A 16,546-nucleotide genomic window follows, 5' to 3' on the forward strand; every position below is an offset into this window, starting at 1 on the left:
AATATCAAAGCGATCACAATTAGCGCTATCTAACACCCGCATTTTATAGCGAGCGCTTCAGTGGTTCTGAAGTTATTGCAATTTCAAATTGGGACAAAAAAACCTCGTATACATTTTTTACTGTTCATTTCCTCTATTAATATGAGCGACAAACAAAATTTTGTGAGAAGCTATCAGTTTTGGTTCAAATATTATTAAAAAAGTGTAAAATTATCAAAATGTCCAATATTGACTGAAAATGTATTCAATTGATTTTTGTGGGATTGGCGAGTATTTGAAGTAAAACCTTCAATTTTCGACCAAAACAATGGTCAATCATTTGTTTATAAAAGATATTTAAAATATTACACTGTAAAAAAATTTTCATTCAAATTCACTAAATTTTACTCAATAATGTATAAATTTCTGTCCGCACCCGATTTAATGAAATTTTCACTTTATTAGTATGAGTATAATTAAAATTTTACGAGTGAAACTATGACAACAGATGTGAGTGAATTTTACTCAAATCCGAGTTTCTGCTAACTATCAAGTGAGTGACTTTTGACTCTATTCTGAGTTTGTAAAACCAATTAAGAGTTGACTTTTTCTTCTAATATGATTTAAATTTAACTTTTATTGAGTAATTTTGTACTACAAAAATTTACAAGGGGGTGCCTAGAACCCCCCGCACCAGCCGTCGCCGTTTCCATTTCATTAATATTTGGAGTGGTTTTGCACCACTTTATATTCTCTTTAAATTTTAATTTAAATATCATTATTTTAAAGTCATAAACTACTAAGTTCCCACAGTGGTTTATACACAGATCTGTTTTAGAGACAATATTTTACATCTCGATTAAAGGAATAGATTGCCATAACCTATATTGTACGTTGCATAGTAAGTAAGTACAGGTATTAATTTAACTATTCGTTTATTTAACCAAATATTAATCGAGACTCAATGTATTATTGTTTTTAATTATTATAATCAAACCACTGCATTTAAATATAATCTTCATCAAAATAACCGATGATCTAATGGGAATAGATAAAGACAACGCACGATAACCATAGAATGGGGTGAGGTCACCCAATAATGAGCACATTTACTACGATTTAGCAACAAGTGTACCAAATACGCGTTTATCTGCAGAATTTATTTGAGTGAAAGTATTCAATTTTAGTTTTATATATTATCATAAATGAGTAAAATTACCAAAATGCTCAATATTGAGTGAATATGTACTCAATAATATTACTCATTGGATTCACTCAGTACCTTTATTGTATCTCATTTCCATTTCAGCTTATATCTAAGATATTGCGAAAAGGTAAATATTCAAATATGGAGCATTTATAACCATAGTTTGCTTGTTTTTTATTTAAAAAATAAGCACAACTGCTTGACGTTTATCTAACAGGTAGATAAACGTGCAAAACAAAGAGATTAAGATACCTACATAACCTCCAACAGCACTCGCTGAATATAAATAGTAGCAGGGTAATAAGTTGAAAAGTGAAATGAATATACACTGTAAAAAAAATCGGTGTGAGTGAAAGTAATAATGGTTCGGAGTGAATCCATTGAGTAAAATTATTGATTTTCACTCAATATTTTGATCATTTCTCTCATTTGTGAATATATTTAAACTAAAACTCGGTACTTTCACTCAAATATAGGTATACTCCTTAAATTCTTCACGTACACTTGTATTTGGTGCACTTGTACCTAAACCAGAGTAAATGTCCTCATTACGGAGAGAGTTTAAATGTATATTAATTTGGAATAATTTAAATGGCCCCTTGAAAATAGCACCACTCACATATTGCTTCTGTAATCTCGATAAGAGCCGTTGAGAAGGGCCCCTTAGATGATACAGAAAAGCATGATCGCCAGGAGAACAGGCCTTAGCCGGCGGCGGCGGGTCTCAGCCAGGACAGGAGGAGGCCCCGCGAAGTGAGTTAATTTCAACACTGTATATCCTAATTAATCATTTATGAGTGATTTAATTTTGCATTCAATTAATTAAAAACCAAGTTTGATTAAAAATTTGATTAAAACTCACTCATTTCTGATGCAATAGTTTCACTCAGTTGTACTCATACTAATAGAGTGAAAATTTCACTCAATGGGGTGTGGACAGAAATTGATACATTATTGAGTAAAATTGAGTGAAATTCGAATTAAATTTTTTTACAGTGTAATATTTTAAATCTCTTTTATAAACAAATGATTGACCATTGTTTTGGTCGAAAATTGAAGGTTTTACTTCAAATACTCGCCAATCCCACAAAAATCAATATTTGTAAAATCCTGTACGCGTTTCACTGGCTATAACTATGTAGATATTTTTTATTTTGTTTAGATTCAAATTTGCACCAGCTGCACTGTGTGCCGTGAAGCGTCTCAAATTCAATATGTCTTGCGAATGGGTCCGGCGGCGGCACCGCGGCGTCGCGCCGCAACTTTGCAATATATGTCAATGATATATTTTTTTATACTTCAATATATGCCTAATAACATCCTTGAATAGTATTCTCTTATTACCTTTCCTTCCGTTAAAAATAAATGTCAAAAAACGCTTTCTTTTCGGTTGTTGCAGTGGTGTTATTCCTTCTTCCATTTAGTGTTTTTTTATAGTTTCAACTAACTGTTTTTCGAAATATTGACATTCTTGATGTAGATATAAAAAACGTATGGAGTTAGGCTCCATTTTTCCCCTCGAAATGAACGATGTTATTTTGCAAAATAAATCTAATTCTCGGCAAAATACGTTACTACTACTCAAGAAAAAGGTGTCAATAGAACTATCTAGTCCACTTCAGATATCAGTTATTAATATTTCGAAATAGTTGAATAAAATAAAAAAAAAACGTTAATAAAAAAACGTTTCACAACTAATAGTTTTTTCACCATCAAGGCAGTGGTGTGCTTCTGAGAAAAAAATTACGCGGGGGAGTATCAATATTTACCTAATTTATTTGTCCTATATTTAAGGACAAGCACTGATAAATATAATAGCTTTTTCAGAATTGATCATCTTGAGTTGTTTTCAAGAAAGGCGTGTTTCCTAGAATGTATCATCCTGAACATTAAAAATACTTTACTGTCTTGTGGAATAAAAATAAAACACTGAGAAATAAAACTGTTTGTACTGTGTAAGGTTTTTGCAATTAACTATGTGCAATTGAAAGATGTATAATAAATAAATAAATGGGTGTTAAAAAGCTTTATTACAAAACTATTTACATGCAGAAATGCAAACTTAACACAAAAAATATGTACAAAATAAAAAAGTTATAAACAATTGAAAACGTGAGAACTTTAAAAACTAAACAAGTAAATAATTCATCATGACAACTAGTAAAATCACACATAATCCATACCATTTTCCCAACATATTTTCTTGCATGACAAGACGTGCTTGCAAATTTTTCGGTTTGTTATTCCACCATTTTCCCTAAAACAAATAAGATGCTTGATATAGTAGTTAATTTTGTATATACAGAGTGTCCCATGATGAGGTGTACAAATTCTAAGAAATAATTCATTACGTAAAAATCATAAAAACAACGTACAAAAAATAAAAAGTTTTTATTTTGACCCAATTAACACAAACAAATAAACGCAAAATTAAAAAACAACAAAGAAAATTATCACATTTGTCTTATATATTTCAACTAATTACAATTACAACTACCAACAATGCTAAATATATAATGATGATGATTTTGAAGAAATTGATATTGTAGGAGCGAAAGCCATAAGTAAATAGGATGAATTTACTTCGAATGGTAAAAAGAAAAATAAAAAAAATAATGGACTTCACGACTCCAACTATAATTTATTTATTAAGCATCAGAGTATTTAACATCGCATATGAAGAAAAAATACAATTTGACTAAAGGAATATAAGAACTGTATACACAAACTCAGGAATACGAGTCTCGAAAATATATTTCTTGGAATGAAGAACATTTATTGGTATATTGCACAAATTAATCAATGACTGATTAATGAATTGAGGCATATATTTATATAGATTATATTAGGTAGATATTTAGAATGGATTCCTCTAAGCGAAAGCTAAAGAGAGTCGTTCTCCATAATACGAATAAGTTCGCTTCTATTTCTATAATACATTCAGTAATGGTAAAGGAGGGGTACGACAATATGAAATTGGTTTTAGATACGTAGGATAAAAGACGATGCTCATAAATGGAGAGTTTGTGGAGATTTAAGTTATAATATTTTTTTTTTGGGCAAGCAGAGAACATAAAATATCTCTGTTTTTTATGTGAATGGGATAATAAAAATAGGAAAAACCATTACAAGAGGAAAGTATGTCCAAAAAGAATTTCCTTGAATCCTGGAACAAAAAATAATGTCAATGACTCCTTTGATAAATCCATCAAAGCTTCTTCTTCTGCTTATATTATGTATAAGCAGACTAAGTTTTATGAATTTAGTCTGATGAAACAGTTCGTTCATAAGTGCTTTAAATAAAGAATGAAACTGTTTCAAGTTTCCCGCAGCTTTCTGATGAAAAATTAAAAGAAGAATATTTGACGGACTCAAATTGGTACTATGATGAATGATACAAATTTTGTTGAAATAATGAACAACGTAGAAAAAGCTGCGTTGCTCAGTTTTACAAACGTTGTTGAACATTTCCTATTGCCTAGGAAATGTTCAACAAAAAAGTACAGAATGTGAAATACTTTTCGAAGACTAAAGGAAGAGCGAAGAGGAAGATTTCAACAAGGTATTCGATAAATGGTATCAGGGAAGATGGGCCGTGAATATGATTGCATATTACTGTTTGATATTGAAAAGAGACACTACTGGAAAAAAGAGGAAAATAGCACTACTACACATATATTTTGAAAGCATTGAAAGATTGTTTTTCATTTTTTATTTTTTTTTGTTGTTGGCGTATTAATTTGGTCACAATATATTTTTTATTTTTTTTTATTTTTTCACTTTTTCAATCAATTCTTAAGCAGTTATAGGCATTTTAATGCTTAAAATTGGTTAAAAATGGTTATAACTCCACAAAGATGAATTTTAGAAAAAAAGTTTTTATTTTGACTCTATTAACGCGTCTGTGTCTTTTAATTTCGAAATCTTAACTACTTTGACAAAAAAATCGAGATTTCCACTAACTTTGAGCTATTTTTTCAAGTTAGGGAAAAAAGGCTGACGTGTTGGAGCACTCCATCGTCTTCAGCGGTTCAAAATACGGGGCGGTATCATACTCTGTTAAAAAGTATATGAGTTTTTTTGCCTGTGTTACAGTAGAATTTTAATTAATAGGTTAATACACACCAATAAATAAATCTGAATAAGGTTGGTGCTTAAACGTAATAATACGTAAATATAAAAAATAAATGAAGATAATACAACATTTTTTAACTAATTATTATATTGTGGGAAACAACTACTCTGCGGATTATATGCCCATTCAACATTAAATAACACGCGCAATATCTAGTAAACAGTTACGATCACTCGTCAGCAAAATCATGACATAGATCGATTTCGAACTTATTAGTTCTCATTAGTTCAGTGCAGATGAGATGATAAGGAATAATCTAGCTATGTGTGTTGTTTCCGACTGAAGAATGATAGTAGCTGTTCAGTGGATGTTGCGGGTATAATTCAATGCTTGATGGGGCTATAGTTCGCAGAGCAGTTGTGTCTAACAAGATCAATAATAAAACTTTATTTCGCCTGGTTGCCACATTAGTCACACTTGCATACTTCCTACAGATTAGCAGTAGGCATTGAGTAGCCATAATTTATCCATAAAAATACCTATTACTATAGCATGAATAAATAAAAAAGTTACAAATAAAATATGAGAAATATGCAACAATTTTCAAATAAGAAAAAGTAGATTCTTTAAAAAAAAAAAGTTTTTAGTACGATGTGTAGACTTCGTAATTTATTTGTACTCTATTCATAAATATTCTTTGAAAGCCTTTACTGTAAAACAAAAAGTGCAAATCATTATTATGCAATAAATCTGCTCAGTGTAAGTTTAAAAAAATACAAAAATCTGATGTGAGTATATTTTCATTGTAAAAATGTGATATATGTGATTTCATTCATTTTGTCATATACGTAAGGATTTTTTTATATCATGTGTTTAAATAGTTTTTGCTTGGTTAATTATTATTAGTTGATGCATTTTTGATACAAATCTAATTTGATTGTCAAAAATTGATTTATTTAATAATAAAAATGAAATAATGCTTTATCGGGTACAGAAAATAATTCAGTCAAATAAGTTAATTGAATTCATCTCAAATGTTTTCCATTCTGCAAACTTGTCACATTTGAGTCTGTCTATTATTCTTATTTGAGGAGCTTTAAATTAGATGAATTCGATAATAAACTATTGTTCATAATACGCAGAATGAGAAAAGTTTTGACTAAATTATGTGTCATTTTCGTGAAAAAAACAGAAGTAGAATATAAGTTTAGTAAAAATTGTCTTATTTTTGACCCAAAAATCTGTTATGGTACACGGAGTAACGGGACATTCTGTATGCGAATCATTGGCTTTAGAACCCAAGTTCATTCAGAATTATTGGTTTAAAGTGTTCCAAGAAATTATGTCATGGACACCCAGTATATTTATACATTATTATATTATAACTACTTATTATGGTACTTACGTTGTAGTACTCAAACAGCATTTGGTTTGCCCATGTCTTATGAGCACTGTATCTTTCGGTAACAGCTCGTCGTAGCATATTGTCCTTCCACTGAACACCTAACACTCCCCCTGTCAAGGACCATTGGAGGAAAGGAGCTAAATGTTTATTCAGCCTCGACCAGGCCAAACACGCTGGTGCCCACGATACTGAAAAATGAATGTAACTGTTTCATTTTTGATAATGAACTAATATTATTATCAATTTTGATAATGTTGGGTAGTTGCAGTCTGATATTATACACCAGTAAATGACACATTCATACAAAACAGCTTAAGGAGAGGATTTAGTATGTATATTTTTACCGTGTAACAGAGCTTCAGATGAGGACACAAATCATCGAAGAAACTAACATAATTGGATATTATTATATATCAATATATTCGCAATGGTTCCCGCTAGTGAGTGAGATAATTTTCAATGCTCATGAGAACAGAAGAATATTTTAAATAAATGCCAAAATACCTCAGTTTTAACCATACTGTTAGTCTGTCAATATATTGCATTTACGACGGAACTAGGTCAGGCACAATAACCAAACTACTTCACTCACTAGAACGGACACCTAGAATCATTTGTATCTAATTTTCAGATTAATATTTATTAATAATTCTATAATTTGTGTACTCGAGTAAAATGACAACATTTTACAAGATCGTCCATTTTTATTCTATCTGTAAACCAAAATTTTCGTGATCCCTACTGGACATGAAATCTTCTAGGCATAGTTTAGTTTGTATTCTATCTCACAGGTGTCGCTACTCTTGAAAATGAAATTAAACACAGGGTTTAAAATTACACATTAAAAATATGGTACCAAGAGGTCAAGAATATCTCAGTTTATTTTTGAAATACATATTTGGGAAAAACTGACATTTTTAAAAATATAATTAATTTATTTTTTCTGGTCAAACACACACCAAACAACAAGTTTAAATTTTAACGTTTCGTTCTTTATTTGGTTTTCCATCTTCAGGTCCTAATATAGATTTGTATCTCTTTGTTTTGAGTTTTGGCTCAGTAGAATATTTAGAAGACCTTTTTGTAAGGGTTAAACTTACGTTTAAATGCTAAATTAAAAAAATTGTGAGATAACCAAGTTAATATATACATATCTACAATACAATATATGCATATCTACTAAGAAATGGTGTCAAAGAAAAAATAACTATCTCATACTTTTGAAACTTAGTATTTTAATGTAGTTTGGCTTAAACCCTTATAAAAAAGCCTTCTAAACATTTAACTGATCCAAAATAAAGAGTTTTGGAAGCTTGGACACCTGAAGACGGAAGGTCAAATACAGAACGAAATGTTAAAATTTAAACTTGCTGTTTGTTGTATGTGAAAAACATCATGAATTGCTACCAAAACTGCAACTATACTTAAAAAAATTAACCTGATGATAGCCCCGGAAAGGCGAAACGTTGTATAAGAAATCGGATAGAGGGCAAAAAGTGTCAATGAAGATGTGTTTGCAGATTTTCAATATTGTTTCAAATAAGGCAAGGTACAAAAAAGAAAATAAAATAATTGCTTTTTTCAGTTTTTTGCTTATATTTCCAAAAATAAGCCTCTAATCGACATGAGGTATACTTATTGATTTTGTTCCTGAGGAAATTTACTACAAGGGTAGGCTTTTGCGAAAGTTCGCAAAAATTTTTTTATATTACAAAATTAGCGGTGAATAGAAAAATGTACTAAATTTTCAGAATTAAATAAAAATAACAAATTTGACTAAAATTGGATGCAACTACAGGAAAAGATAACTGTTGGGGTGCTCAACAAATACCTGCAATCAGGACCCCAAAAAAATTAATGGCGGCGTATTGCAAAATTATATTGTCGAAAACGCGAGCGCGTGTATCTTCTGCCCAAGTCAAGATATCGAAATTCCGCAAGAAAGGATCTAAAGGTAAGTACATTATCTCGCGTCTGTGTAAATTTCAGATTTTTAAGTTGCATAATAAAAAAAAAATTGCGAACTTTCGCAAAAGCCTACCCTTGTAGCAAATTTCCTTAGGGACAAAATCAATATTTAGGCTTTTATTCTAGTGTATTTTTTACTTAATTTTAAACCCATAAAATTCGAGATAGGCCCGATTTTTGAAAAAAAACCTAATTCGCCCGGACTACTAGACTTATTTTATTCATTATTCAATTCCTCAAAAGTCTTCAAAATTAAGAAATAAAAAGTTGTAATTCTGGGAACAATTGTTTATACAAATTTTTACTTTTTTTATGAACAAGTATTTGTAGAATAAGCTTTACAAGTCGATTTTTCAGAGCACTATATTTCATTTTTGCAATAAGTATTTCGTTCTAAAAAAGTTTATTTTCTGTTCTTCATTAGTACTATTTTTGGTTTTCCATTTAAAAATTAAAATAAGTAGCAAAAAAAATAGTGTATCTGGCAATTGAACCCAGATCCACTATATAATTAATAATACTAACTATATTTGAAATCGCATTATATTCGAAAGAAGCGCACCTTCTAGAGCTGTCGCTTCGAGTCAGCCGATACATGTAGCGTGCGCGTACTCCCCAAATGCCTTCCCCTTTCTTGTTTAGTAATTGTCCAAAACATGACATAAATTTATTTAATTTTAATAAGCAATAGCATAAAATCGATGTAAAATTTCCTTGAAAATAGCAGTTAATTTACATTATCGGATTGTTAATGTGAAAATATAAACATTAGACTGTTGACTATTCCATGTCATACGTGTTTTAAGGTCACTTTTGAAGAAGAAACTACATGTAATTTTAAAAATCGTCTGATGAAGGAATAGTAATTATAAGATTGTTTAAGCTTATTAACTAAAAATTATTGCCTACTTAATAAAAAAAATATTATTGTCCTTGGTAATCTATTACTGATTAATAAAATCTTTACTCTCTTTCCTTATAAGATTGTATGTACACAAATTGGAGCCGTTCCTGAAAAATCGGGCAAATATTCGTGCAGCGTATATTATTAGACTTCTATTCGTCGTCGTTCGGTTAAAAAACACACCTTGAAGCGTTGGCCGCTAGAGCAGCACTTACCGGGGTCTCGTTTCGTGACTCACGCTGGGCGATATTTTTTGTACAAAATCCCGTCCTTAATGAAACAACAACTATGTTGTCTTTTATCTCGCAGTTTAAAGATTTCTTCTAGTTCTAAGTTTTAGAAGCAAAACAGATAGCTCTGTTCATGATCATATTCTGGAAAATGGTATATGTTTTTTTTTCGGTACAGTTGATGTGTCGATTTCGAGCTTTTTATTTTATTTTGGATAAGCAACACAACTTTAGCAAGGATTTAATAAAAAGTAGTTCCTAGTATTATGTTGAACGCAATATGACTATCAATAGGTGACCTATTAGATGAACTTCAATTATTTTTTTCTTATAACAACACTAAATTAGTAAAAATGTTGTCAGTTACTTGATATGAAAAAATGGGTTTATCATAGTGTGTCAAATACTGGTTTTGAGAGGGCATATGCTTTTTATTATAATTTTATATTATATTATAGCTTATACTTAAAATTAAGTGAAATATCTCCTATTCTTATGTGTGAGATCCAGTACTTGACATGTGGTGTCAAAATTACGGGATAAGTTGTTGGATACTGGGGCATATTTTTTTTGTGACAGAAATACCATAAACGAATGTTAAAAGAAATTTAGATCATATCGTCATTTTTTACTTAATACTATGTATGCCATATTTAAATGTCAACTGTACTTAAAAGTCAGATGTTATACTAAATTTGATAATAAATTCATCTTAAAATATAGGATTTTTCAACAAAACTATTAAATAATTATTTTATCTATGCAGTGGCCTATGGTGTGTGAACTACAAGTTTAATATAAATAGGATATATATAGGGTGATTCATTAACAATAGGAAATCCGAAATCTGAAGATACTACATTGAAATGGTAACCATTGGCGCAAACACACCTTATCCAAAAGTTGATTGTTTCGGAAATACAGGGTGTTGAAAGTTAAAATTTTAATTCGTTGTTTTGAAATTATTCTGAAAATATGTAGGTTAGGAACTTGAAAAACACTATATTTTTAAGCAACGAATAAGATGCGTTTTATAATTTCAGCGTTGCTCATAGAGTATGTATTTACGACTAATTTCACCGACATTTAATTAATAACTTTTTACCCTGTATGTCTAACATGAAACTTGATTCAAAACATGAAAGAGCAATCATTTTTTCATTAATTATGTATTCTTGTTTCATTTCGATATCTCGATGAGTTTTAGAGCAAAATCGATTTAACGAACACTATGTTTTGATAATATGAAAAATTAAAGGCGAAACAAATCAAACTGCGTCTAGTAGGCTGTGTCTCATAAAACAAAATATCATCTTCTCCGCCATAGAAACCGGTAAATAAAGCAAGCTGTCAAATAAATAATTATTTTGTGTATTTTTATTACCTAATAATAATTATTTGTGATTAAATATTGAACATACCGCGTCACAATGAGTTTTCGAATAATGAAATGAGAGATATGATCTATGTCTATGTGCAAGAAAATTGGTCTTGCTTCAGTTAGAAGATATTCCCAATTGTATCCCAACCAAAGACAACCAAATCAAAAACTATTTAGAAATGTGTACAATCGGTTAGGCGTAACAGGATCTTTCCGTCCGAAATGTAGGTAATAACAGCGCTCCAAAAAGTATTTTGGAAAGTAATACTTTAGCACGCATTGGTCAGCCTACGATTTGGAGAATTCTAAATAATCCATTTTAGTCCTGTACATTTGTAGCCTCAAGATCTTCTTGCCCGTCTACATTTTGCCCATTTCCTACAAGAACAGCAAACCAACGATCCTACTTTTTTGGAGAAAATCTTATTTACGGATGAGGCGAGGTTTACTCGATGTGGAGTGTTTAATTGGCGAAATAATCATTTGTCTCCCACAAAAAGCATCCGCATGCTGTAAAAGTAAGATACTTCCAACACGAATTTAAACTGAATGTTTGGCGAGATGTAATTGGCAATTTTTTTGTTGAACCTTTGGACTTCTGCCCAGTTTAAATTTAAACCGTATTTAAATTTTGGTCGAATTGTTTGAGGAAGTTCCACTTTATTTAAGAGGCATGTGGTTCATGCACGACGAAACTCCACCGCAATTTTCTCAGCCCGAGCGTGCATATTTAGATGCAGGTCCAAATCGTTAGATTGGCCGTGGAAGCATTTTCGGTTGGCCACCCAGAAGTCCGGATTTCAATCTTCTCGATGTTTCTACTTGGTCTTGAATGAAATATATAGTTTACAAATAATCTATTGGTTTGCGTGAAGAGTTGTGGCAAAGAATACAAATCGCTGCCAACGATGTCAGACGAAATCCTATTAGGTGGTTTCAAATTCGGAAATCTATCAGAAAACGCTGTGTAAAGTGTATCAGTGTCAACGGTGGATTCTTCGACCAATTACTTTAAATCATTATTACGTATTTTATTTGTTTTATTGTTATGTATTGCAATAACATGGTTTGTTTAGCTATTAATTTTATAAAACTATCAACTTTCAGATAAGGCATGTTTGCGCCAATGGTCACCATTTCATGTGTAGTATCTTCAGCTTTTAGATTTCCCATTGTTACTTTCAGTAATTTACTTACCATGCGTTGAACTGCTGTGGAAATTTTCATCAAAAGCTAGCAAGTCTATCATTTCGGAATCAGTAATACCATGTTTAGTGTTGGTTAATATTGCAAGTGCATGTTGAACTTGTGTTACACCAAGAATAGTTTCTAATTCTTCTAACATTAAATTTAATTGATCGTTTACATGACCTTTCGGCACTATGTCATGTTCCTTATCAACCCACCATGATGTTTGCCACGCCAGAACCTATAAACAATTTTTTATTTATTTAACAGTTTCTGAGCCAATAAATTGCGCTAGCAATGATCACAATGCCCTATATTTGTAGTACCTTTTTACATACTGAAATAAATTGACCAATTTGGTCAAATGTAAGACTACCAACATTTAGCATAAACGTCAAAGACAACAACTGCAAGCTACCAATAATCATATATGAGAATTTATACCAGGCGAAAGCAATTGCAATAACCAACAAGTAATAATATATTTGAAACAGTTAAAATAAAAACAATTGTCAAAATTTAGAACGTTTTATTGAGGTTGCACCAGGCTCTGAAGGGATATTACAAATCTTTAAAATTTCCAAAATTTACTGTTAAGTTAGACTTACAATTAATTAGTTCTATTGCAATTTTGGAAGCTAGAAAATTTACCATAATTTTTGTATTGTGCGCCAATATTTTGCACTATCGATAATTGCACAAACAAAACAAATTAATATTGATACAGTATAAAAATAAAAATAAGTTTAGAAAAAGGTAATTAATAAATCTTCCCTACTTATATTTAAATATTAGATACTAATTTGTCTAATTTTTTTAACTGAACTCTTGTTCACCATCCTATAATATAGCAAATGCAGACTTTTGCTAAGCAGGAAACTGGTAGGCTTACCTTAGAATAAAGTGGAATGGTGCATTCCTGGACAGATTTTAACACACAGTCTTGTATTTTAGAATTAACGCTATGATTGTACTGCATGACGCTGGACATGAGAATACCTTTGGCTTCTGTTTCTCCTAAGAGGGGCATCTTAATAAAACTATTTTCTTGTAATTTCTTACTAATATCTGCATGCATATCACTAGCCTCTGATACAGAGATTATTAACTTTATATTATCTGGCAACTTCATGGGAAGCCAATCTATATTTTTAGAACTGTACGCTCTCACTTGATCCAGACCATCTAACAAAATTATTAGAGGTCTTTGTAAACAACTAGCTGTTAATAAGGTTGGAAGTATCCTTTCATAAGTTTCTAAACTCTAAAAAATAAAAATAAAATAGATAAATTATTAACAATATAAATATACATAAGCATACATAACTTTAAAAGAAAAAGAATTATGCCCAGTCTAATAGAAACCTCTTGTAACTATGTGATTTTCAGACAGGGGTATGAGGCATCCCAAGTTGATATTTGTTTAATTTTATTTAAATAAATGTATAATACCGTACCGCCAATTATATTTTAATCACCGTCAAAATTAACCCGACAACCATTCTAGCAAGTTAGGATCCAAAAGTCGTCAAGACCAGTTCTACCCGTTATCAACCCAGCAGCAGAGGGGGGCTTCATTCGGATTAAGTAAAATTCTTGCAAGTCTAACCTGGGACGAGTGCGCAGTTAAACTAAATTAGTCATAGTTGATGTTCACTCGTGGCATCCAGCAGGAGAGAGATCGCCGTTTGGAAAAATTCTTCCAAGTCCAGTCTAGAATTCTCCTGCACCCGTCAACCAGCACCTAAGGTATAGCTATAGCAAGCCGATGCGAAGTTTCAGTTTTTGAATGACCAGAAGAGCAAGCAATCCTATCCATCAACCGTCTAGCCACCGAAGTATGTAAGTGTGCGCAGAACTTACTTTCCCTAATTGACCACAGGTGATTTTGTCATAGATTAATTCCGATGCACCGCTTCGCCAGAGCAGACGTGCCTAGCAGAGGATGTGAGTAAAAGGTTTTAAACCTTGCAACCGCATATTCGTCTTGAGGAATCTTGCTATACCGTTTTGTGTTTTTATTTGTATGTAAAGATAGTACCAAGCCTGTAGTTTATAAATGTAGCTTTGCTTTCGTCTTCTTGATCGCTTTCTTACTTCTGGTATCTGTACCTAATTTGCCGTAATATTCGCTTGTTTGTTACCGTTCTGTTAACTCTGCTATGCCGCTTAACACTGCACCGTTGTTAGTAGTCATCACCATAGTCGCTCGTCACCGGCTAGCTTTATAGTAGTAATGGTTTAGGACTTTATTTAATAGGATGACGTTTAATAAATGCCAATATTTATAAAGTGTGACTTTTATTTCTGTGTGAAGTGTAACTCTCTCTAGACTCTTGGACATACCGTGTCTTTAGTAGCGCTGTTTCTGTACTGTAAACAGATACTGATGCCCTAGACCACCGCCTCCGCAAACACCGCCGCCGCGCCGCTCTGATGTCATAGTGACTGACGCACTTCCAACCGACAAATGAAGTGATAACGTTATACTCTTATGTCTATTTAACCTAGTAATGAGACCGATGTATCATTTTAGAAAATTTAGTTAGAGTAACAATTTAATTAGGCACAATTCTATGTCCGCAAAAGTAACGTGAAACAATATAGATACTTACATGAGTACAATAACATTTATGACCATATGTTAATATTGAACATTGATTTGTAATTGAACTTAACAGTTGCTCTATTGTACTTGATTGGGCACTAATGCCGATAAATCTAACTATTAAAAAAGCTTCGGGCAGCCATTGTTGGCAACATTGCGCTATTCTGGCTAATAACGTTGTTTTGCCACAACCACTCGGGCCATATATAACTAGCGGAAATGTTTCCCCTCCAGTAATGTATCTAAAAAATAAAGAGACATTGTTAGGCATACAATTATATTTTCCAGATTATATTTTGCCCACTTTTGAAAAGAAAACTGTTCAATAGAAATTGGCGCCGTGTTAAATTATTGTGAGTTTGGATTTTTTAAAATAGACTATAACAAATGTGGTTCAGTACTTGTTTTCCTTCAATTTACCCTCAATATATAGTTACAAGGTGAAACAGTGATATTGAAGCAAATTTTCAAAACTAATGTTTGTCATCTAAATAAACAAAATAAAAAAAATTACCTGTAAGATTTGAACGAAAATCAGTGGCTTAATAATGTTTTCAATTGCCACACTGTCAAAAAAAGTATTTGATGTAGATAATCTTCTTCCAAGGATTGGATTTTAACGGTTAAAAGCGTAAAAACCATCGAAAACACTGTTAGTGGCGGAGTTTAAGTAATTAGTAAGTAATTTAAGGTTTTGCACAATTTCGCGCATATTTTATTTGTTGGGGAATTAAAACCAAATAATAGCCTTTTGATATGATATGCTGCTGATGAGCTCTTATCATTCTTGTTATTTTTGAACTTTCACTCGTGCATTCTACCAAAAAAACTAAATCTCTAATTGGAAATGGTCTATATAGATCTGCGGAAAAATCAAATTTCCAATAACCTTTATTTGACAGTTCAAACCGTTGATGTCACGTTTATGTTCAAATGTAGCATGCATGTAAGTACTACTAGAAGGCAACAACATTGTACTATTATAATATAAAATATAAAGCCGTACGAATGATGTACAGATAATATTGAAATGTTACTACAGACTGTAATCGTTAACCGAGTGGTACCTATATCTACCAGTATCATTTATAATTATTTATATATGGTTCCTAAGTAACAGGTGAAAAGCTATCTGCGGTTCAACTTTTGAAAGATTGTGCAGCCATTAGGAATTGCTTCAAGAAAAAAATATCATTCTACTATTTTTGTTTGTTTTGACGAATCAGTGTAGAAAATTTGTTGCAGTGTTACTTTGGTATAGTTGAGGTAAAAGTTGTAGGTACTTACGTTTTTATATCGTTTATTGTTTTTTCTCTATTTATACTACATTGTGCAGCTTTTTGACAAAAACTGGTCTGTTGATTGAGCTCCTCGAATAAACTGGCTTCGATACCATGACTTGGTTTCAGCATAGTTTTACTCTGATGTTCTTCGATTATGGTACTAATCATTTCACTTAGATGTTTTTTTAGGTGAATTGTGACCTGACAAATATATTGCTCATGTTCCGCAATTTCCAGATTCAGCCCGCCTTCCACATATTTAACTGGTATCCTCACAATGTGTTTCTCAGTTAGTTGATTCTAGAATTATTAATAAGA

The 16,546-nt window shown here is 31.5% G+C and overlaps 1 protein-coding gene across 1 annotated transcript in view; it reads right to left on the bottom strand.

The window, feature by feature from the left end:
- LOC108917322 (NACHT and WD repeat domain-containing protein 2) overlaps positions 1-16,546 on the bottom strand; it is a 78,454-nt gene that overhangs the window by 16,057 nt on the left and 45,851 nt on the right. Inside the window, exons 8-13 of the mRNA XM_018723870.1 lie at positions 16,233-16,528; positions 14,953-15,187; positions 13,230-13,601; positions 12,347-12,578; positions 6,667-6,854; positions 3,370-3,443 (exon numbers count right to left, since the gene is read on the bottom strand). Of these exons, the coding sequence (XP_018579386.1) occupies positions 3,370-3,443; positions 6,667-6,854; positions 12,347-12,578; positions 13,230-13,601; positions 14,953-15,187; positions 16,233-16,528 (1,397 nt within the window). The remainder of the gene's footprint in view (positions 1-3,369; positions 3,444-6,666; positions 6,855-12,346; positions 12,579-13,229; positions 13,602-14,952; positions 15,188-16,232; positions 16,529-16,546) is intronic.

The sequence above is a fragment of the Anoplophora glabripennis genome, unplaced genomic scaffold (genome assembly GCF_000390285.2).
Source record: "Anoplophora glabripennis isolate ALB-LARVAE unplaced genomic scaffold, Agla_2.0 scaffold22, whole genome shotgun sequence".
NCBI classification, from domain to species: Eukaryota; Metazoa; Arthropoda; class Insecta; order Coleoptera; family Cerambycidae; genus Anoplophora; species Anoplophora glabripennis.